Here is a 24406-nt window from a genome sequence, read left to right as displayed (position 1 = left end):
AGGGTTTTTGTGGATCGTTGTTCTTCCTGTATTATAGCTAGCTGAATCAACGGGCAAGTAGTCATGATGCGTATGATTTTCCCAGCCAAGGAGTTTTTTATTAGCATCAGTAAACCAGACGATGGTCTTCCTAGCGAGCCCTTTTGTGCTTTGTTTAAGTAACATGCATACCCATCTAAGGTAGATGTAGTTTGTAGCCAGCATTGTTGTATGCAGATTACATCAGCCGTTAAGAGTTCTTGGTCGATTTTTCCGAAAAGATGCCTGAACCCTCTGGAGTTCCAAGAGGCGATCCAGAATGAACGTTGTTTATGAATGAACTTTGTTTAAGCGGGCCGCCGGTCTATTGTTTGGTCTCTTTTGCCAGAATTGTTGGAAGCCACTCACAGGAAGACATATCAACTATTTTAGTCGCTATGCTGAGGTTCTACGCTACTTTTGCTTCTTCTTTACCATCGTGGTTTCCTCTTTAAATAATACGTAGGGCTTTGGGGTCCCGTAATATTGTTGGTGAGAATCTTATGGGTTTGGAGTTGATGTCATCTTCGTATTTATCGACGGATATATGTTCATTCGAATTCCTTTCACTAGATGTTTCCTTGAGCCGAGCTATTTCGGTGCTTTTAGACAGTTTGAGGTCAAAGACTAGTATCCTTAGATCTTCCGTTGCTGACCTTATCAGATTCATGATAGCCTTAGTTGTAAGGTGCATGCACTTGAGGTCTGTCTGAGATTCGATGGGAAAGGCAACTATTATGATGTCTTTGGGTTAAACCACCCGAAGTTGCGGTACGGAATGCAACAACCTCATCAGGTTGGCACGGTTCAGAATCAATCCCTCCTTGGCCTTCAGTATTCGTTCAAGCAACAATTTAAATGAACCACTTGTTTGATTGCGTAAATTGTGATTTGGGTGATTGATAATTCAATTGGAAAGAACAAGGTTCTTATCTCCATCTGGTCCCACCCCACACACAGACAGCAGTAACAGGGTGGGCTTCACCCAAAGATGGCCCAAGCCAGCCATCCAATAGATATCAAAAGAAAAGAAAACAACAACACAAAAATGAAACAAAAGATGTCAGCGACTCCCATGCACACCTTTCTTTTTTACTATTAATGTAAATGAATTGTATGTATGAATTTTGCACAATATGTGGATAATTTATGTATAATGGGTTCTATGCGAAGTTACATTTTTTGTAACTGTGCTTAACATATGAATTTTTACAATAAAAGTATATGTTTCATTAAAAATAGTTGTGTGTACAGAAGCATTTTTGGGGTGTGGATGGGAGGCAGTCATATCTTTTGTTTCATTTTTGTGCTGTTGTTCTCCCTTCTTTATATATCCATTGTATAGTTACCCAGATAGTAGAGAGGAAGGCTCTGTGGTGTAAGCTGTGTGCTAACGTGGGTGGTATTACCTATTTATATATGACCAAGCCAGCCATCCAGCCAGATGAATGTAGGCCTACAGGACAACATAAGGCAGCTCCGCCTTATGGGCACACTCCAGCCCTGGCAGGATCTAGCCTGGCAGCATACCAGAGCTTACAGGATCAGCCCAGATGCCGGGGAGGAAGGGCGAGGGAAGGAAGGCAAGTGGCAACTCACAGACACAGATGAAGAGGAACTGGATAGGGATTGGTGCATACCAAGGGAGCGTGGTAAGCAAACACAGGGCAACAAATGAAGGGATTGCCGTAGGATTGGGTGTAGCCAGAGAGTGGCAGGCCTCCTCCGTGCTCTCACCAGGCCTTTCAGTCAGTCATGGTTCCTAATACAGAAGATATTTCTAAGCTACTTCAACAGGGGTACCATTTTAAATACCGAGGTTAGCAGTTGTTACACCAATCAACCCAGAAATGAGTTTATGGATAACTGAGAGAGAGATTGATCAGCATTTTGAGGATTAAATTGCAGGGACTAAAGGAACCAATATACAGCACGCAGTAATAGCTTCTTACAATCCAGTGGTCAAACACTGCTTTGCAAGGATGAACACAATAATGATTACAGGAAAAAAGACAAATAAAACACAAATGATACCCTGTGCAGCAGCGAGGGAGGGCTAAGGAGCAAGGGAAACACCCATTGGCAGAGCCAAGGAGTCCAACTTTGGAAATGTAGAGTGTAGGTCAGAAATCTTTGGCTCACCGGTTGTTTTGTACTCCAACTCTTATCAGCCCTATACAGGATAGTGAACGGGGAGGAATCATGGGAGCTGTATCCCAAAAACATACGATGTGCTGCAGGTTGCAGACTCCTGATTTGTACAGCCCACAACTAGGACAAAATATGGTTTACCCTCTACATTTGCAAAGCCAGGCCTATTGGTTTGCCATTGATTGTAATTGTAATTATGCCAAGGAAGAGAATTCCCAATCAATCTTCTTCACAATGTCTACCAGACTGCAATACAAACAAGAAGATTAGCTGCTTTATTTGTGTTTAAACCTCTCCGCCCATCGCCATACAAAAAACAGTGGTAAATCGATGTATTTTGAAAGTAAACATTAAAGGGGGCCAGCACTTGTACTCAGGAGCTGGGTCTAAGGAAAGTAGAGCTAGGATTAGAAATATGTAGCATGCTTCAACAACAGCATTGTGCTTAGACCAGCGACAGGACCTCTGTAAACCTTTGCAACACTAAGTTTCCAAGAAGGGAGAGGTCACAAGCTGAGTCTGGGGAAGGGCAGGCAGGGTTCCGAAACATGTGGGACAGATCAGAAGGTTCAAAGGAACTATTTAGTCAAAAACAATAAAGGGAATTATTATATGGTAACACTGCCAATAAATAACAAAGAACAGTGAGGTGACAGAGTTTCCCTGTAAGCTAATAGCAAATGTGCAAGCAAGTATGTTTGTTAAATTGTACATACCAACGGTAGCAAGCTGAGTGATCAAAGTGAGGTTTTGAGGTTGGAGGGTGTTTATTAAACAGCAAAGTAAGGCTTTGGTCTGACCAAATGACTACTGCTCTTCAGGAGTACAGTTATGAGTCATGGCTAAACCACCTACTAAGGCCCCCATTACTACAAACCAACAGTGATCCCAATCATCAAGGTGACATAGGCACAGCCTAAAAGGTATACCTCCTTTGCCTCTTTTGGTAGCGCAGGCTATATCTTCAGGCACGGTGTGCGCTGATAACAGTACCAATCCAACAACTTAAGTACCATGGTTCCAAAATAAAAGAATGCCAGATCAAGGTTCTATAAAAAATATATACTTTTAATCAAAGAGTAAATTAGAATCCACTGATTAAGAAACAGTACAAAAACCAACCCCTGTAAAGGAAACAGACTTTTGTGAAAGGGCACTCTGGGTAGATGAGCAGCGATGTTCATACAATAGATTGGCAACAGTGTTACTGTTCAAGGATATGAAGATCAAGGTATAGAAGGGGGCGCTAAATCACAATCATCCAAAGTGGACCATGGAGACAGGTCCTCTTCACAGTACTTGTATTCTTGTCTTTGGCACTCAAGAGCGTTGAGATGGGCTTATACATGCTTTTGCCGTTGTAGAGCAGGCATCGGGCCATTTGAGTTGATGTGATTCCACTGGCGGTTGGCATCAATCAGTTCAAAGGTGAGGGCTTCTGATGGGGCGTGTGAGCATTTGAGATGGGGAGACATTGGCTTCCAGTGGTTTAGGGGTGCCTTTGAGTTGCCAGTGAGACAATGGGCCTCATTACAAGTCCGGCGGTAACATTTTACTGACGCCTCACTTCCCGGTGCCACCGGGAGATTACAAGTCTGGCCGCCCGGGAAGCCAGACAACGCTAAAATGTTAGTCCCCATTCCTGTGGAGTCCTATAGGAACTATAGACTCCACGGGAATGGGGACTCGGAAGCACCGGCACCGCTGCTGACAGAGCCGATGCTTCCGTGACGACTCTGTCTACCAGGGCTTATGCGGCCGACAGGGTTAGGCCTGTCGGCTGCAGCAGTCCCGGCAGGCTAACTCATAGTTTGCTGGTCCAGAACCAAGGGTGCCGGTGAGTTTACTGCCACCCTTGTTTCTGGACCGGCAAACTCATAATGAGGCTAATGACTGCTGGTTCGTGTGTGTCAGTGCTCGAGTCGGCAAGCACAATTCAAGTTAAGTCGGCGCTCGAGCCAGTTGCTCCAATAATGTCAAGCTCATGATCGGGTTCAATGGATCGAGATGGCGTCTCAATGGCCCAAAATGCAACAAGAGGCTTGAAGATGCATAGAGTGCAAAAATCATCACTGCAGGTCCTGCTGCAGCTCACATAAATTGAGCATGGTCGTTCCAGCTCCAAGAAGTATTGAGGCATTGAAACAGGGTTCCAAGCTGCTTCTGCGTTGCTGGGAATCCCAATCCAGGGGCTCCAGGACAAGGTGAGTCCTTCTGACCTAAGCTTCCACTCCAGCGAGCTTTGCTGGCACCGCATTGGACCCTTCACCTGCAGTTAACAGGGCCCTAGTTCCAGTGAATGAGGCCTTTGTGCACAACAGTTCACCCCCAATATTCCCTGGGGATTGTCAGGGAACAGAGCCTCTTCTGCCTTGGATGCCTTCCATCATAACCTCCTTGGTTTAGGACTTTGAGATAGTCTGAGTCCCAAAGAAAGGTGCATTGAATTCTTCTTGTTCTTCAGGGAGTCCACAGTTCAATCAAAAAAGAACATGATTTCTTCATGAAAAGCCAAAATGTCACAGGGGATTAGTCCAAAGTTGGGTAACTTTAAGAGGTCCTATTCAGGGTATTGTAACAAGTGCCGGTTTCCTTCTTACATCAGACCTGGAGTGCTTTGCATACAGAATATGGGAGCAGGGTATGAAGCGATAGAGAGCCCTAGCAGAAGCCAAGATTGTGGAACCCTTCTTTCAGTACACCTCTCCCTCCTAGCTACTCCAACTCTGCCCCTTTCCCATGCCTGTCAACCTCAAAGAGATTCAGTACTCAGCACCCCGGTGTGACAGTGGCTGTGTTATGTCAGTGCTGCCTTTGAAACACAGATTGCCTGTAGACCTCCTGGGGAGGTTCCTTTGCCCTAAAAGGAAGTTTTTAGCCTTCCCCTGGGCCGATCAAAAAGGCAGCATCCTGGCCATTGTTCCATGTGGCAGTTGTGGAGACAGTCAGAGAGCTGACACTAGTGCGATATTAAATTGCTGTGGCTTTATAATTGTGTTTTCTTAGTAGTCACCAGGTCACAGCCAGGCATAGCTTATACTTACAGATTTACGTGCCACTAGACTGACTAAGGCATATGAATATCAGATTTGAAGATAGCGATGCAGAAGATTTAAAAACCCACATATGCCTGCAGAAACATTGTGTTCCAGCAGCTGTCAGGATGCACATGTGACATTAAGCTGTCCTATGCCATGGCTGGGCTCAGGCTGAGGGTGCCTGTGGGCTCAGTAAAGGCACATGTTTGCACAATAATTTTGTCATGATATAATTTTGAAGGGGGGGATCTGATTAGAAGACCTCCCTCTAATAAACAGAATTACCTGCATCATTGCATCATTTTATGTAATGAAAGTCAATAAAGGTCAGGCTATCTCACCCTCACCACAGGGAATTCTGTCACATTTCGGGTCTCTGAGGACACTACACAATTCAATAACAGCACAAATGAATCCCCTGTGTAGGACTATAGAGTTCAGTCCATCCCTCTCTCCCTCAGGCATGGATGTTCTGTGACACCCGGTTCTTCCCCTCCTACTTTCCTTTTTCTACATCTCTAGTCCTCTCCTTTTACCTTAGTTTATCACTGACACTTTACTCCCCCCCCACTAATTGGGATTCCACTTTTTTCTGTCTTCTTGGCTCCTTTTTTCTCTCACTGCTCCTTGCTTCCTCCACTTTTACTGGTCTCTGCACCTCCGCTACCTTGTGTTTATTTCTCAACTCCTTAGTGATCTCAATTCCACCTCCAGTCAGATTATTCTCTTTGCATCTTCCTGCTGTTTAGTCTACTTCTCTTGGCTTTTACCTTTCTCCTCCTCCTCCCTTCTTTCTCTACTTACCACTTTAGTCACTATCTCCCCATTCTTTGTTCACTTCCCCCAGCCTGTGTTCTTCACCTCTTGTCATTTTCCACACTGACTTCTCTGGCTTTCTCCATCATCCACCTTTCCTCCTTGGTGCTTTGAAATGCACAGATTTCAACCTCATACCACCAAACCCTCACTCACAGATCCCTTTTGGCCCTTTTTATAGTCTAGAAGCTGGTCCATGTAATCAGTAATTGCTGAAGTGGACTTGGCTGGGTCAGTGATAGGAGCGAGCCTGGTTATCGGCCAGTTCTCTATGGGTGTACAACTTCCCCTGCTGTATTCTATTCTATTCGATTCTATTTTTATGGTGCGCTTAATCGCCCTCAGGACTCAGAGCGCAAATATACATAGAACAGACAAACAGTACTGATAGTATTACTGATAAATCAAGATGCCTAAAGGTTCAAGGTTCCAATGAAACAGTAGAAACAAATACAATCTAAGTACCGCCACCATCAAACAGGTTGGTTTTCATGGGCTTTCTAAATTGTAGGTATGATGAAACTTTCCTGAGCACATTAGGAAGGTCATTCCACATCATAGGCCCCCATGCATTAAAACTTCAATCCCTGTATGACTTAAATCTGAAACGTGGTTGATGTAACAGCTCTTTGTCGTTTGAACGAAGAATACGTTTAAAAGGTATTTTCTTCAGGCGATCCTGTAAATACCGGAGGTGGTATGGGAAAGGCACTTATATACTAGGCAGGAAGCCTTAAAACGAATCCTCTGACCCACAGGGAGCCAATCCATCTTCCTCCATGCATTGGTCACATGATCTCTGTGCCTCAATCCATGAACAGCCCTAACTGCTCCATTTTGTATGGTTTGCAGTTTCTGAATATTAGTGGCAGAGGTACCAGCAAATAGTCCATTGCAATAATCCAGCCTTGTTTTGACAGTTGTTTTATTGCAGTATTGCTTTAGTGGGTGGGTTCGTGGGCTACTCCATTGCCTGTGGTTGTTTTAAGTGGCGCCGCTTTCTTGGGTTTCCATTCGACTGTTTCATCATAACATTGTGTTCTGTGTCAGTGTTGACAAAGAAGGGTATTCTTCAGTGGTCGCCAATGCCAGCTTTCTGTGTCCTTGTAAGCCTGGGGCCTGTGCAAGCATCATGCACCGTCTCTTCAGGAAATTATTTGTTATTTGACCTTTCGGGGGATCGCCAACCCCCGCTTGATTGGGAGAAGGTCTCGCCTAAGCAACTGCACTTAGACTTCAATCACTAGAAACACTTGTGTACAGGTGCATCATAAATGACATATCATATCAATCTTTGTTAAATACATTGGTAATACTTTCTCTTGTGGCATGGTGGGGGCCTTTTGGTGTAGAGGCAGCAACACACCTTTTGTTGGCATCATAATGGTCTATCTATTCTACTGGCAGGGGTTTCTCAGGGTGACTGCGAGAGATTGGAATTGAAGGTGAGGGCTGGACTGGGAAGCCCAGGGGACCCTCAAGTACCGCCTCTAAAGCGTCTTTCACATAGTGAGTGGTGGTCCGCAGCCTCCATGCTTCTATGAACGCTTGGTGACTTTTTTCCCCCGAAAGTCAACTTCGGCACATTTTCTTTTTACTGATTTTGCTGATTTCTTTTAAAAAAAAACAGCAGGGGTTTGGGGGGGAGGACCTCCGTTATGCCACATACTATACCACAATTTACCACATACCTGTTGCCGTAAACGTAAAAAAAAAAGTTGCCTTTCGGTAAAAGTGGGCAAGGCCGCCTCCATGGCATCCTCAATATCATCTTCCAGCCACAACCATGGTACTTTGTCACATCTCTCACCATCAACCACACACGGAAACGCCATACGATCGCCTGTGCAATTTCTTGGAGAAAGGGGAAGAAGGGATACACTGATGAATAGTAATCATGTGGACTGAATTGAATGAGCACATGTTGAGGCCGTGTGGCCTTTTGAATGAAGGACACACACCAAGGATAAAAGTAAACGTCTTCTCTATTCAATGACTAACAGCATACTGATGCAACTCCCCTCAGCCTCCTCCCTGCTTTCACGTCATAGCCCACGTGACCCGACGAACGTGGGCCTGTCTCTATCTTAAAGAGACATGAGCCTGCTAACAGCACACAGCAGTCAATCTGTGTTCAAGTTCAAAATGGAGTTCTGAGTGAGGACAATATTGCAACTTGGGCGGGCAGCACCTACACGAGTGCTAGAGGAAGTAAACATTGGAAATGCTGATAACATCAGATAACAGCAACCATCAGGGTCCCTAGTAGCAGTCATTAAATCATGCAGTATCTCTATAAACAGCAGTCAACCTAGCACACCCTAACGCCACAAAAATTCTGTATGATCTTGCTAAATTCATAAAAAGCAGTCAAGTATATCAGTCTGTTGTTAGACTGTGATTGCAGTAACTTGTTCATATAGTGAGTCATTAAAATCACACTCTGAAAACAGTAGTCCATATGTCTAATATTCTGCAGGAGGATGTGGTGACTTGGGCTGATTGTGTGTTTAACTGTCTGTTTGTCTTCCTCATGCAGAATGCAATGTGGCAACAAGATGCAGCCCTATGTGAAAGATAACAGTGGAAGCCATGGGTCCCCGGTCAGCGGCACCCTACGCGGGATCTTCTTCAGCTGTAATACGGAGTTCAACACAGGCCAGCCGCCTCAGGACTCACCCTATGGCCGCCTGCGCTTCCAGATCCCGGCACCACGGCTCTTCAACAACAACAGCAACCTCTACTTTGCTGACCTGTACTGCATGTACACGGCCTACCACTATGTAGTGTTGGTCCTGGCGCCTAAAGGCTCTCCCGGTGACCTCTTCTGCCAGGAACGTCTACCCTTGTTGGACATCTCTGCCAACCGCTTCCTGACCTGCTCGATGGAGAATGGTGAGCTTGTCTACCGCCATGCACAAGATGCCATATTGGAGGTGATCTACACTGAACCCGTAGACCTGGCTGTGGGCGAGCTGGGTGAGATTAGCGGGCATCAGCTCATGAGCCTGTCCACTGCCAATGCCAAGAAGGACCCCAGCTGCAAGGCCTGCAACATCAGTGTTGGGCGTTAGGGAGCGGATCTACAGGTGGGCTGTGCCGAAAGGGACAGAGGGTGCAACCTAACGTGTACAAACCAATACGGCACAATGCCGGGGCAGGCAGGGCTAAGGACATTAGTCTGAAAGTTAGACTGGAAAGTCTGCCCTTTGGATTGTGATTGTTGTGTGAGTGCAGACACTGAAAGTCTTTAATGGTGATTGTGATTTGTGCAACTTTCAGCAATCTTTAATCTCCAGATGCAGTGTTGCCAAGTGGCCTCTTCTTATGCGTGATGCCTCAGTGAGTAGTGTCTTGCTAGCACATACCATTTTGCATTTTGTGACGTGTGATTTAGCTTTCCTGTTTGAGCCTCCAAGTCCCATAATGCAAAATGCTGTCGGTAAAAGGTCAGGACTGGCTGAAGAGGTCACATGACATGGGCTACTTAGCAGCTAAGCAAATGGTTGTGCACAACGCATGATATGCAAAATGTTTCAAACAGGAAGCAGCTACAGCAGTCATCGCCCTTAGTATATATATATATGGTGATCTTTCTCTACACAAAAGCTCTGCTCATCAAGGATCTGTACTGACAACTAAGCTGCTGTGAAGCGTACGCTGATGTTCTCAAAGATGGCGCCCAGAGATGAGGAAGAGAATAGCAGAAGTCTTCACTTGTCCACATAAAGATGGCTCCTGTAAAAGCCTGGAACTGGACAACAGGGAAGAGCTCCAGCTCATTTTTAAAATGTGGAACACAATTTCTTGTGCCAAAGTACTGAATGCCAGTTCAAATGAGATGAAGGTACACAGGGCCAACACACCTGCATGGATACACTTTCTAATTAGATTGCTCAGGCAAAATTGGAAAGTATGTCAGAGACAATAGGTATTTGCAAGCTGTGCCTATATGTAGAAAGCTTAGTGAGAGAACAAGCCTACCTAGTAAATGGATGTAATGAAATGGAATTAAAGGTTGATAGCCGTTTGCTGCTGTGATTAGCACATAACACTAACCAGATCAATGGGAATAGCAGAGAAATTCACAAAGATATCCGAGCAAGATACTTATAAATGCAATTCTCCTCTCATCTAATCGGATTGCTTAAGTAATTAGGGAGAGTATTGATCGTTAATACACATGAATAAAGCAGCGTTGCGTGGAGTAGGTGACAGATGGTCCCATCAGGAAATTAAATACATCGCCTATCAGCCTGAATTCCTAATGGTAATGGCAACTACTGCACAATTTTGTCTCATCCACTCTCCCGAGGTGTCTTGTACTGTAAGACGAAGCCCAATCCTGAGCTTAGTGGTACCAGTAGCACCACTATGCTGTCAATCGTAACCCTCAATGGTAGCAGACTCCACGTTTTTCATTCAGCACTCCTCTGGGCTTATCACACCGCTCTAGTCATGTACGGTTCCACCCAAGTTCCCAGGGCTGGTGCATGCAGTACCCCAAATTCCCAGGGCTGATGCATGCAGCCCCCAAGTGCCCAGGGCTGATGCATGCAGCCCCCAAGTGCCCAGGGCTGATGCAAGCAGAACCCAAGTGCCCATGGCTGATGCATGCAGCCCCCAAGTGCCCAGGGCTGATGCAAGCAGCACCCAAGTGCCCAGGGCTGATGCATGCAGCACCCAAGTGCCCAGGGCTGATGCATGCAGCCCGCAAGTGCCCAGGGCTGATGCATGCAGCACCCAAGTGCCCAGGGCTGATGCATGCAGCCCCCATTCGGGTTGTGAAGAAGGGGTTGTTTGCTTTCACAGGGAACAGGTTCTACTATGCGGGTGTCCAGGATTTGGATTCAACCTCTGAAAACAGTGCCCAGACACCCTGGAGCAAGATTTCCAAATCCTTGAAAAAAGTGCAGATTGATTTGATGTTTTTGGACAGAAAGAGGATGGTGGACCGCAGAAGATTTCTGATAGTGTTTGGGTGCCAGTGCTAAATGTCGGGTTTGGGGCGAGTGGGACTGACCACTCTCTGCTACGTTTAATTCGTCTGCCATATTTGATCATTAACCCTTGCCCATCCACTTCTGATCTTGCCGCTCTTTCTTCTTTACATTCTTCCGTTGACCTGGATTTATTGTATGCTAAATAACAGTGCTATCAATCACTACTCTTCTTGGTGTCTCCTCATCGTCTCATTAACAACCTCCAAGTCTCTCCTCCTCCTGATCCCACTGTGAATGCTTCACTCGCAGCTTCTGATTGTGCCTATTGCTGATGGATCATCTTTGCCCTTCTTGCTCTTGCTCCTCTCCTTTTCTTTCTCTGCCCCCCCTCCTTTGAGATCCACCTTCGCTATTTATGTCACAGAGCTACTGCTTCTCCTCTTGATCCATGTGTACCCGTCTCCTCTTCCACACCTCACTGATCTCTTTCATTCTTCTCCATCATCTGTTAGATTCCCTTTTTTTATTTGAGCATGCTGCAATTCTAACAATTGTAAAAAACTACATTTTTGGATCCTCCCTTCCTCTCTATCGGCCCATTCCCCCTCTTCTCTTTCTTTTTAAAAATTTGGAAAGTGTTGTTCGATCTCAATTTTTAATCTCAACTTTCAATCTCATCTGTCCTCAAATCTTGATTCTAATGCTCTTCTGCCGCCACTTAAATCTGGGTTCCGTCCTGTTCACTCCTCGTCGCTCATTTGTGTACATCTTCTCAAGATTCGAATTGATCATCCCTTCTTATTACACTGCACTGAACTGTGGATTTTCACACACTGGATCTCTCCATACTTAGCTCAACCCTTTCTTCTCTCTGTATTTCTGGTTAAGTTTTGTCTTGCTTTTCTTCCTTTCCCTCTAATTGTTCTTATTCTGTTCCTAGGGCTGACAATATTTCCCCTATTTTCTATCTTTGTTTCGGCGTCCACTAAGGATTGGTCCTTGGCCCACTATTCTTTTCTTTATATGCCGTACTTCTGTCTTTTTTTACTCGCTCTTTGGGCCTTAACTGCCATTACTATGCTGAGGACTCTCACGTTTGGTATCACTCTTCTATTTCTGACTGCCTTCCTGTCATCAAGTCTTGCCTCATTCTTTTCATGTTAACGCCTTTCATTCTGATATTCTGATCTTTCCTGCCACTTCTCCCTATGTCTGTCCTCCTTTGTGTGCCAACTTTCCCTCTGATACTCCTCATCTCTCCTCTTCTGCTCGTAATCTTGGTCTTGTCTTTGACCCTCCACTTACCTCTTCCTCACATCTCTCTTGTTACTCATTCCTGCCATTTACAACATCCGCAAAATTGGTCTTTTTCTGCTACTATGACCGCCCTGTGCACTTTTGCTATTGAATCCTATTTGTAATCCTGCCATTCATCTTCCATTGTGTCTCCCTTCCCATCCCTTGGCTTCATTGGTTGGCTTCAATGTGCTGCTCATTTTCTTTGCAGTGTTTTTACATGTATCCATGGCGCAGCTCACGCACGCCTCTCTTCTCTGATTGGGTTATTTCCCTCAGCCCAGTTTCTTCAGTCTGCTGCTCTTTTCCTATGTTCCCTGCCCTCCGTGTGAAGAGTACCATTTTCGTTCATGTTCTCTTCTTGTACCTAAGCTCTGACACTCTTTGCCTTATACTATTTGCTTAGCTTCTACCCTTGTTTCTTTTCGTTCTTCTTTTAAAGGTTTTCTTCTTCTTTTAACCAATAAGAAAGTGATGACAGATTGCTTGCCTTCTCTGTATGCATGTAATTTATTGTGCCGTTATTTTGTAACTTTGTATAGTGTAAATGCCATATCATTTCAATAAATAAATGTATCTGTGTAAAGAGCTTTTCTTTCCAGGTTTTCTCCTAGTTCATAGCACCTCTCTTTAATGTTCCCCAGTTGACCCCCTGGGCATACCTCTATTAATCTTAAATGTAATTGTCGACCTATCATTGACTTTTCTTTGTTGAAGAATGAATACATTTTAAATTATAACAATTATAAATAAACAAGGAAGTTCCAAAGGCCATGGCAAAAATGTGGATGTTTCAAAAAATCTGAGACACTCTAAAGAATGTTCTAGATTGGAGGACTATCCAGAGACAGGAATCAATTGCTTAAGATCCAATGTTAGATAACCTACCACACGTTGAACCCTTGGAAGACGTACACCTTTTAACCAGAAGAGGACAGTAACTGGATGGCTGAGAAGCATTTAGCACAATGACTACAAGCGAGCTTACGATCCTCCTGTTGTGTTTCGTATTGTTCTGTCTCCACAGCGCAGTGCTTGCCCACAGTGTTTCTCTCATATGTACCAATGTCCATTTGTCAATGTATGCCCACAAGGGGTGGCACAAGTGTATCATATACCCTTACCTCTTTCTGGCACACCACATGAACAACCTCCACACGCTTGGAATGGCGTAAGGCCTGTGTTCCGCCACATTTTTTCTTTGGCCTGCTCCTTGAAGAGACGATGGTCAACGTAAACCAGAGTCTTCTTTTCTCATCTTGTTTAAAAAAAATATACCTTTGAAAAGAACCTTTTTGGCCTTTGTTTTGTTTTTATAGATTTCATTTTAGCGTGGTCAGGAGGGGACACTGACTTTTGCTTTTTTCTAAAAATACATTTCTTTATTGTGTTTTCATCACATCAGACTTTATAAAAGACGGTAATGTACAGTTTGGGTAGTGCAATTACTCAATAGGGGGAGCGGTGGGGGAGTCTTCTTTCCCCTAGGCCAGTCTCATTCTTTGTAGAAATTGTCTGCATCCTCATCACAAGCTCCAGTGCCTCCATAAAGATATGTCACAGTGTTGGGTTAGACAGTTACAGGGGATCTTCTCGACATCTTCTCAAAAATAAAAAGCTCAAATATCGTTAGGATCGCAAAAAAGAATTGAATCTAGCAATGGACCACCAGGCTGTCAGCAATACAATATGAGCATCACCATAACAGAGTGACTCCTTTTGAATGTCCAAATATGGCATTACAAGCACCATCCATCTCAGAGAAGGTCAAACAATCCCACGAGTGATATGAGGTTGTTGGTCCATAACTCATATTTTAAGGTGGGGCTGTGTCAGGGGGGGGGAGAAATCAGTACACTAGCATGCCACATTCTAACACGCCACTCCCCAGCCTCATCACCTTCCTCTGTGGAATCAGTATGTCCTGATCAGTGGTTTCCCATCCCAACATATCTTTCATCGAAGGTGACAGCGAATACGAACTGATGGCACAGTCAACGTGTATGAAAGGGTCTACAGTGGTTTCACCAACATGACTTAACATCAAGCAGTTTGGTTAAGTAATGGGTATCTGGAGATGGGTGGGGAGAGGGCAAGACATGAGGTGTTTGGGGGTGGAGGGAAGCGGGTATGCGGGGGATCGATCACCCACATTACAAGAAGACTACCCATTCTTAAACGGTACTACTGTATACTATTAAAATGAAGTAGGTAAAGCCATGTAAAGCCATATGAAATAAAATGTCCACATATGACATTTTATTTTGAATATCAATTCCTCGGAGGCACAATTCAATAATTTTCAGAACTCTCTTTTTTGTAAAAAAAATGTTTTCAGTTTTTAATAAAAGTGTGGTAATGGCATACAACAGTATTATCGTAAATAGCATATTCTCAAATTCACAGAGCACCTTAGGTAACATGATATTATGCAGTATTATGTTACCCTGCTCGGTCCAGCAACACACCTTTGCCCCCCTGATCACAACCACGAACCCCAGAAGTGAGTACCCACATCATGTTAGTGTGAGTTTGAACAGTATATTCGGTTTATAAAACGTTAATGGATTATCACAGCAATACTCTATAAGCGGCAGCTGTTGGGGGTTTGTCCTGACCCCCAGCGATACCCGTAAACCCCCCAGCGCGTACAGACCACACTCACACATCTGTACTGCTCGGGCTTCCTAGTCGCACTGCCGTGGCCGGGAACGCCCCTTTTATTTATACTGCATGCGGCGGCGTGCAACGTCACGTCGCCGCGTGCGCGTCCCTTCAAGGGACAGCGCCACACTCCTCCTTTTTTGGGAGGACAAACAAGAAACACTATAAGCATACACACTGTAAATCAAACAACTCTGGTCACACAATACTTAAAAAACAGTTTCCCCACACACCCCTTTATTAACAGTCACCCGGGTCCCCTTACTCAGCAGTCCTCAGACTCTGGTCGATCAGACAAATGTCCCAGCACATAATCGCTGAGGTAAGCGGGTTTCCCTCGCCCAGCCCTCTGGGGGTACCTCCCGCTTACCTCCGGCACGGGCAGTCTATCCGCAGGCGTTCCCCTGACAGGGGACTCAGGTGCGCCGGAAGGGCCTCCTCCGTCGTCAGGCATCTCCAGTAAGTCCGGTTCCGGGGGTGGGTCAGTTCTCGGGTCCCCTAGCTTCTTGAAGAAGCAGCTCACGTTCCGGGTGACGGCGGACCTTCCGTCCGAGGCAGTCACCATAGACCCCTTGACGGCCACCACGTCCAACGGCTCTGGCTCGTAGGGAAGTGAGAGTTTTCCATCAGGGTGTCTGTTGCGGATAAGGACCTCGTCCCCCGGCTCCAGCCACTGCGGGCGGAGGCCCCTTTGCATGTTTTCCTGCTCGATCCTCAATCGCTGGTCAACCTCAACCTGTTGGTTGTCGATCACCCCCGGATCCTTCTCCCCGACCTCGGGTAGCAGACCCCGTGGGCAACGCCTGAATAAAGCCTCAGCCGGAGCCACCCCCGTGGACGCATGCGGGGTGGTGCGGTATACCCGCAGAAACTGATAGAGAGCTCTCTGGAGGGACTGTCCTTGGCCTTGGGCGATCCTGAAGGTCTTGTTCAGTGTCCTCATTAGCCTTTCGGCTTCTCCATTTGCCCTAGGCCACAAGGGGGATATCTTCCGGTGCTGTACCCCGCAGCTCTCCATCAACTCCGAGAACCGTTCACTCTGGAATGGCGCCCCGTTGTCAGAGCACAACGTGAGGGGGAACCCATGGGCCGCAAACACCTTCTCCATGGCCACCACCACGTGTTCGAAAGCCACAGACTCCACGAACTCCACCTCCGGATACCTTGAGTATTCATCGACGATCACTAAGAAGTGGGTGCCCATGGTTGTTGATCCGAAGTCCGCATGGACCACTTCCCAGGGTCGCGTGCGTTGCGGCATGGCCTCAATGACGGGTTCTCGCTGAAAGGGAGATGCAGCCTGACACCAGACACAGGCCGCCACAAAGTCGTCCACCTTCCTCTCTAGTTCAGGGAACCAAACCTTCAGTCTTAGCCTGGCCTTGGTCTTTTCAGCACCCTGGTGTCCGCGGTGGGCAAGGGTGATTACGTCCTTCACCTTGGACTGAGGGACTACTATCCGGTCACTTCTGAGCAGCAGGCCTGATGCCGAGAATGACAGCTCTTCCTTGACCTTCCACAGCTGCTCCAGTCCCGTCTTGGCCTCTTGAGTCTGCCCCGCCAGGGATTCCAACACTGACTTCCAGAAGCCTTGCTGCATGGAGTGCTTCAGGATTTGGAAGCACTCATCTTCGGCTGCAGCTGCCTCCCGCTCCGCCAGAGGCATTGCATTGGGCGTGGCCGCCTCCACCACCTTTGGACATGATCATCGGCCTTCTCCGCACATATGTCATATTCTACCCCCCCATGCGCTCCCGGGTGCCTGGAGAGATAGTCTGCTGCGTTGTTCGCCCCCGGCCGATACACCAGAGTGACCCCGTATTCCAGAAGAGCGAGCATCCACCGCTCGATCCTCGCCGGTGGTTTAGATGATGAACCTGCCAGAATGGGAAGCAGGGGCTTGTGGTCTGTCACGACCGTCACCGGGCACCCCAGGACATAGAGCCTGAAATACCTGCAGCCCCAGAGAACCGCCAGCGCCTCCCACTCAATCTGTGAATACCTCTGCTCTGTCTCAGACAGCGCCTTGCTGGCATAGGCCACTGGGCGGACACCCCCGTCACGGTCTATCTGAGTCAGCACGGCACCCAGGCCAAATGGGCTGGCGTCCACGATGATCTCCGATGGTAGGGCCGGGTCGAAAAACGCCATTATGTCCTCAGCCGTCAGCATGCCCTTGATGTCCTCGAACGCCACCTGCTCAAGCGGGCCCCAGTGCCAGGTGGATTCTTTCTGCATCAGGGCCCTGAGGGGTTCAGACCTGGAGGCAAGATTTTGAATAAACCGCCCACAATAAGTGACCATGCCGAGGAAGCACCTCACATCGGACACCGACTCGGGCGGCTGTGCCTTCTTGATGTCCTGGACATTCTTGGGATCCGGTGACACACCCCCCTCCTTGAAAACAAAGCCGAAGAATTCGATGGAGGGACGCAGGAACTCACATTTTTCCCTGTGAAGGGTGAGGCCAAGTGACTGCAGTCTCTCGAATGTCTTTGCCAGCCTCCGCAGATGGTCCACCTCATTCCTGGTGAACACCAAGATATCATCACTAAGGTTCAGAACGCCCTCCAGGTCTGCGAGGGCGCCTCGGATGATATTCTGAAAAACCTCCGCTGCCGAGGACACTCCAAAGCTAAGTCTTTTGTAGCGGTAGAGTCCCCGGTGGGTGGTGAACGTGGTAATGTACCTTGATTCTGGGTGGAGGACCACCTGATGATAGCCCGCCCGGAGGTCCAGCTTGGAAAAGAACCGAGCACCCTGCACCTCCGCAATAATGTCATCAATGGTTGGGGTAAGGTGCCTCTCCCTTTTGATGGCCTTGTTCGGCAGCCTCATATCAACACAAATGCGGCCAGAGTCAGGTTGCTTGGGTTTCCTGGCCAGGACAATCGGGGACACCCAAGGGGTCGGGCCCTCCACCTTCTCGATTATGTCGAGGTTAACAAGGTTGTCCAGCTCCTTGTCCACCTGCTCACGAAGGTGGAATGGTACCCTGCGATGTTTCAGGGCAATGGGCTGCACGGACTCATCAATATGTAACCTTACAGGGTCCCCAGCCATCTGTCCAATTCCATTCAAAAGGGCAGCATACTTGTCAAGCAGGTCGTTAATGTCATCCAGGTACACTGAATAAGTGAAGCTGACAATGCCGAGAGCCTCGGCTGTGGCACAGCTCAACAGAGTGTTCATGCTTACTGGCGTTACGTAGAACCTGGCAGTGATCTGCGAGCCATCATGCTCCACCTTCGCCACGAAGGCACCATCCAGTGGGAACGGTTCCAGCCCACCAAATGCAAAGATGCGAACTTTCGGTGTAATTAGCTTGGGGGGCACGTCCATGGCATCATAATGCCAATGGGCCATCACATTGACTGACACCCCCGTGTCTACCAGGAACGGAACTGGCAAATGGTTGACCTCCACCACACGCCTCGGCTGTCTCCTGTTCCTCCCCCTCAGGACTCCCACACTGGAGACAAAGAAAATGTTCTCTTCCTCCTCTTTGTCTGCCTCCTCCACCTGGGCATCCTGCTCGCTCTGGTCCACCTGGGCAACATTCGGCGGGCGGCTCTGGCGCGGGAACCCGAACCGGGCCGGGCCTCTGGGCACCATCACGGGCAGGGCTGCCTTGCATACCCGAGAAAAGTGATCGGGCAGCCCTCACCTACCACATGTCCTTCCCGCCGCCAGGCACTCAGTCGGGTGGGGAAGATCGTACCTACACTTCTGGCAAGACTCTCCAGCTCTTCCAGCTCTGTCACAGGGATCTACACCAGGTCTTCTGAAGCCTCTTCCACCTTGCCACATGGCACACACCTCCTCAGACTTGACTGGGCGGGACCCCGCCTCCATCCTAGCTGCCCGAGCCTCCGCCACTTCGTGGCACCGGCCCAGCTCAAGGATGCGGGGTAGTGTGATGCCCGGCTCTCTCAGGACCTGTCTTCTGAGCTTGCCCGAGGAGCACGCCTATATCAGCATAGTTCTTATCATGTCCTCTGCGTCGCCCCACGCACAAGCCAAAGAGAGGCGCCGAAGACATCCATAAAAGGTGCCCAACGTTTCATCTTCTTTTTGCCTTGCGGACAGCATTACAAATCTTTCATAGTCCGAGTTGGCAAGGGGCAGAAAGTGAGCCTGGAGGGCAGTCTTTGCTGCATCGTAGGAGCCATCCCCTGGTGGAAGCGTCTCAAATATCTCCTGGAACTAAGACCCTGCCGAATACAGCATATTTGCCAGCCTGCTGTCATCATCCGCCACCTGCGCGGCCCTAAAGTACATATCGACGCGATCCACCCACCTCTTCCATCTGGGCCCCATGCTCGATGGCGGGCCCGACACGTCAAACTCAGGGATGGGCTGCAGGGCCGCATGGGCTCATACCTGAGCCATGACGGGAAGTCCTTGCTGGGCAACCGGCTGCACTGCCGGCAGCGCCTGAGGCACTGGAGCCTGGCCTCCTACTAGAGCTTGAGGGGGTTGCTGTTGAACCCCTGCCTACGGTGGCGCCTGAGGCAATGGAGCCTGACCCCCTGCTGGAGCTGGAAAGGGCTGCTGTTGGGCTGCTGCCTGTCTGTTGTCCTGGGGAGGCTGCTGAACTGCTGGCAGCCCACCGTTTTGATCACCAGCCCCACTCATGGGCTTGATGTTACCCTCACCTGGCTCCCACAGGGGCGTCGGTCGGACCCGGACTGCTGCGGCCTCCACCCACGTGATGCGTAGTGCAGCGATGACTGACTGGATCTGCCCTCCTAATCTTGTCTGCTTGGCCCGTAGAAATATTCTCCTTCAAGTGGAGAGATGGATTTAGCCACTTGTGGATTCAAGTGATAGCACCCCCACTGTCCTCCCCACTACACCTCTGAAGTGCCCTATCAGCAATCTCACCTTATATTCTTGAAGGATGAGCCCTCCATCCTGCGAAGCATGCAGGGGCGCGTTGATGACCAGTTACTTCACTGGCTTGAAGGTATTGGAAGAGTTGTAGACGAATCCTGACTCCAAAAGATCCTGGTGAAGAGCCGTAAGTATATAGTTCATGAGAGTTCAAAATGTCTGGAATTCACTCCTGTCCAATTCCTCTTTTATCTTGCAGCTTTAACCCAATAAGAAGATTGACAGCTGAAAGCGCTCCGGTAAAAGTCTGTGTTACCCAACACCGTCCGGTAAATAATGCCAAGGGTTAAACTTGCTGCTTTCTCCTTATTTTACAGGTCCGGCATAAGAAGATGTGGCGTGCTGATGAATTATACCTCCGGCGGTAAAATCAGGTAAGCATATGGCGGCTAAAGAGATTGTCTCTGTCTGTTCTCTCTGCTCACCTTGTTGTTTCTTATCCCCCTTAGGTGCCGGGATTCGGCGATGTAAAGATGGAGACAGCGCCGGATCGAAGAGATGCTGAGTCGAACAGTGAGTTTGGCGCGGCGCTGCTGCTGGTGATGCGACGCGTTTAAAACAAAGTCTTTCCTCTGGTTTGAAGATGCGATGAATCCGGAATCAGGTAAGAAATCAGGTAATACTCTTGTTCTAACCTTTGCTTCTTTCCTTCTTTCTAGGTGCTCCAGGTTCGGGGCGGGAGTGGCAGCAGGCTGGATGCTGCTGCTGGCACGGTGAGCGTTACGCTGCTGGATGCAGAATAACGCGAAGCGTGTGCTGCTCTTCGGCGTGGTTTAAATAGCCACCAAAGTAGTCCCAGGTAGGTATTCCTCCCCGACCACACCCGAGTAACAAAATAGTCCCTAAGGTAAAGTAGTCCCTTCCAGGCCTCACATGGGCTTGGATCTTCTTGCAGCATGGTCTGCATCAGGTAAGTGTGCACCTATGAGCCTGGCGCCAGGACTGATGTCCCATATGAGCCTGGCGCCATAGGCGCCAGGACTGAACCCAGACAGCCCCTAGCAGGGGTTGCTGGTTTTTCTCAAGGAGACATGATGCCTGCTCCCGGGGCTGATGGACGTGGTCTGGATGCCCGGGGGTATGCATCATGACACTTGAGCACACAGGCACCCCCAGCGTAGACCTTGGGGGCCGCAACTCAACACCCACCACCGCACAGTTCCGATGCCCCACCCAGGCAAAATGAAATGGCCAACCTGGGGGCGAAGAAGATGATGGCACTGTGTCCCCCTCTCCAGACTGCCTCATGCGCAGACACAGCAGCTGGACATGATGAAGAACAAGAAGAGAAGAAAATGGAGGGTCCCCTGCTGCAGCAGGCAGTCTTCACTGATGATGAAGAGGATGAAGAAGATGAGCTCTCCAGCCTGATGATGAAGGGGATGAAGAAGTAATCAGAACCCCAGCTGCAGCAGCACCTTGGGGGCACAAATGTTCCAAAAATTGAGCCAAGATAGAGAACTGGGCTATGCAGGCCCAGCCAATGTAGCCCTTCTCCTTGATTGCACTCGACGTAGAAGACCCAAGAATTGAAAAAAAATCAAAAATCAGGTATGGGCATGCAGGTATAACTGCCTGCTAGCAGTATGTCCAAAAATTAGGCCTGAATGCCACTCACCGCCCAAACCGGAGCTCGGTGAAGTTCCACGGCCCAACACACAAAATGGCCGCCAGCCACGTGGGTGATGCACGGCCTACAGCACGAAATGAAACGGCATCAAGATTCCGTTTCAGGGAAAAAAATGGAAGATTCCGTCACCGCTGGGCCCAGGCATCATCCCCCACTCGTCGCCACTGTTGGGGGTTTGTCCTGACCCCCAGCGATACCCGTAAACCCCCCAGCGCGTACAGACCACACTCACACGTCTGTACTGCTCGGGCTTCCCGGTCGCACTGCCGTGGCCGGGAACGCCCCTTTTATTTATACTGCACGCTGCGGCGTGCAACGTCACGCCGCCGCGTGTGCGTCCCTTCAAGCGGCAGCGCCACAGCAGCCAAATCCTAAAATACCCATTCGTGCGTTCTTCCACCGTAGCCATAAACTTTTCTGCTACCCTCACCTCCCAGAACTTAATCTACCACCTGGGAAGCATGGACCCCTCTGGGGATTTCCAACATTTTGCAGCTGTAATTTTGGCAGCCACCAGTAACTGCGTAAGTAATCTTGCCATGAGTGGGTACATGGACTCATCCACTCCACTTAATAGATTTATTCATGGGTTCATTAGGAGACCCAATCCTGTTATTGCTTTTAATACATCCAGTATCTCTGACGAAAAGTTATGTGCCATCGGATAAAACCACCACATGTGGAAGTATCTCCCATCTCCTCACATCCCTGCCAACAAATAGGTGAGTACCCGAGAATCATCTTATGTAGCCTCATGAGGGAAGATACCATCTATAACACAGCTTGCAAGTACATTCCTTGTTTGTTGTGCACCTAGATGCTGTGTAATACATCCTCTCCAATAGGGAACGCCAGGTCTGACCCATTATTATCCCTTTCAAGTAGTTTATATAACTTCGAGACTGGTGCAGCTGAGACCCACTTCTAATGTCAATTCTAGTGCTGTCACAGGTGTTGATCCGCCAGCCTTAACCACTGGAAGCGCGTCCCAGTGCCGAAGTTGCGCGTATCGAAAACATTACCCTTCTCCTACCAGAAATGTGTCTTTACAGCTCCCAAAGGATAAAAGGTACTCACCCTTCATACAATTGGGACAGTTTCTGAAGCCCACCTGCCCTCTATTGTCTAAAGCTAAACAATGCATTGCCATGAGTAAAATTAGGGTTAGACCATATCAGGGGCATAGGGCTCAACCCCGGCACCACCACCCACCTATGCAACCCCTTACGCCAATAAAAAAAGGACTATTTTCATCGATGTTAATGACCTATTATAAATAGGGAGTTTGAGAGCACCAATATGCAAGAGAGTACTTAAGGCAATCGGGGACATTGCCTGTTTAATATGTACCTACTTGGACCTGCTAGCTGCGCTGCGATTATGTAACACATAATGTTCGGGAGGCCCAACCCAACCTTCCTGGCCCCCTGTAGTAACACTGATCTCAAAATTGTGCCCCTGTTTCCCACACCACCAAATGAAAGTTAAAATCTTTTGTTGGAGTCTATGTTGTGCAGGGATTGGGATTTTAACCAGAACCGCCAGAGATATATAGAGAAATCTGGGAAACAAGTTCATTTTAACTGCCGTTACCCTCCCCAGCCAAGATATTTCCTGCTGATCCCACCGGCGCAGGTCCTCCTCAAAGCTCCTGAGCAGCGCAAGAAAACTAGGTTTATATATGTGGTGCGTGGAATCTGCACCCCCAAACAGGTAATCGGGTCTGTAACAAACTGATCTTGGGCCACGTCATGAATTTGCTGCTTCCTTTCCTGTGGTATACCCACATCTAATCCCACTGACTTCTGATAATTTATCACAACATCTGTGGTCTGTTCAAAGTCCAGAAGTTCCTGTGTCATCATGTGAAGGGATCCACGTATGTATGTTACTGTGAATAACAGGTCAACTGCATATAATTAGATTTTATACTCCCTCTGCCCCATTTTACCCCTGTAATCGCCGGGTTAGTCTCATCCGTCTAGCCATCGGCTCCATAGACAGGGAAAACAGAAGCAGAGACAGGGGGCATCCCTGCCGCATCCCTCTAGAGATCTGCAACGGGCCATGCCCTCTCCCATTGATCAGAATTGTGGTAGTAGGTCCTTGTTAATCAGCCATGACCATTTTCAGGAATGCAGGACCAAAGTGAAATGCCTGTAATGTACGTTGCAGATAAGGCCGGTCAACCAAGTTGAATGCTTTAGTCTTGTTTAACAAACCCACACCTAGATCCAATCCCTGTGTTTCTGCTACACCAATTAAATTCACTATCCTCCTGCCATTGCCAAATGTAGTGCAATGAGCAATTAACCCCTTTTGGTCGAATCCACCAATGTCGGGATGACCCTGGCCAGCCTGGAGGCAAGCACCTTCAGGTATATCTTTAAATCCATATTCATTGGTGTTATCGGTCTATACAATAAGCATTCACCTGGGTCTTTGCCCGGTTTTAGCAATAAAATGATTGCTGATTCAGCCATGGTCAGCATGATCGCCCCTGAAGCCAGGAAGGAATTAAAGGTAGACGCCATATGGCATAATAGATGGGTTTTATAAAATGGCGCTTTAAAGCCGTCAGGTCCAGGAGTCTCATGCTTAAAGGAGGCGATCACTTCTTCAACTTCCTCTATCGACATAGGGCTATCTAAAAATGCTCGATCCAGAATTGATATGCGAGGCAGGTTAGCTTCAACGGTTCCCCTGCCATAAAGGTCACAAAGAATTGTCGAACCACCTCCATTTTTGTATCCTCATCTCGCCATTAGTATCTCGCAGGCCCACTCGGTTATTTCTTGTGCCCACCTTCCTGAGTTTCGGCACTAGCAGTCTATTAGCTTTGTTCCCATGGACATAGTAGTGTTGCTTCATTTTAAGTATAGCATATGCAGACTGTCAGCTAACAGGGATTCCCAGTGTGTACAAGCTATTTTAAGATCCCTGAAAAGCTTTCC

The 24406-nt window shown here is 48.0% G+C and overlaps 1 protein-coding gene across 1 annotated transcript in view; it reads left to right on the top strand.

The window, feature by feature from the left end:
• PHYHIP (phytanoyl-CoA 2-hydroxylase interacting protein) overlaps positions 1-12852 on the top strand; it is a 470429-nt gene extending 457577 nt beyond the window's left edge. The window contains exon 5 of the mRNA XM_069617750.1: positions 8563-12852. Coding sequence (XP_069473851.1) covers positions 8563-9097 — 535 coding nt within the window. The 3' untranslated portion in view covers positions 9098-12852. The remainder of the gene's footprint in view (positions 1-8562) is intronic.
• Positions 12853-24406: the final 11554 nt, after the last annotated feature.

The sequence above is a fragment of the Ambystoma mexicanum genome, chromosome 10 (assembly GCF_040938575.1).
Source record: "Ambystoma mexicanum isolate Mex_15411 chromosome 10, UKY_AmexF1_1, whole genome shotgun sequence".
In the NCBI taxonomy this organism is placed as follows: domain Eukaryota; kingdom Metazoa; phylum Chordata; class Amphibia; order Caudata; family Ambystomatidae; genus Ambystoma; species Ambystoma mexicanum.
The sequence above is the reverse complement of the archived record's forward strand: the minus strand, read 5'-3'. Positions and strand labels throughout refer to the sequence as shown.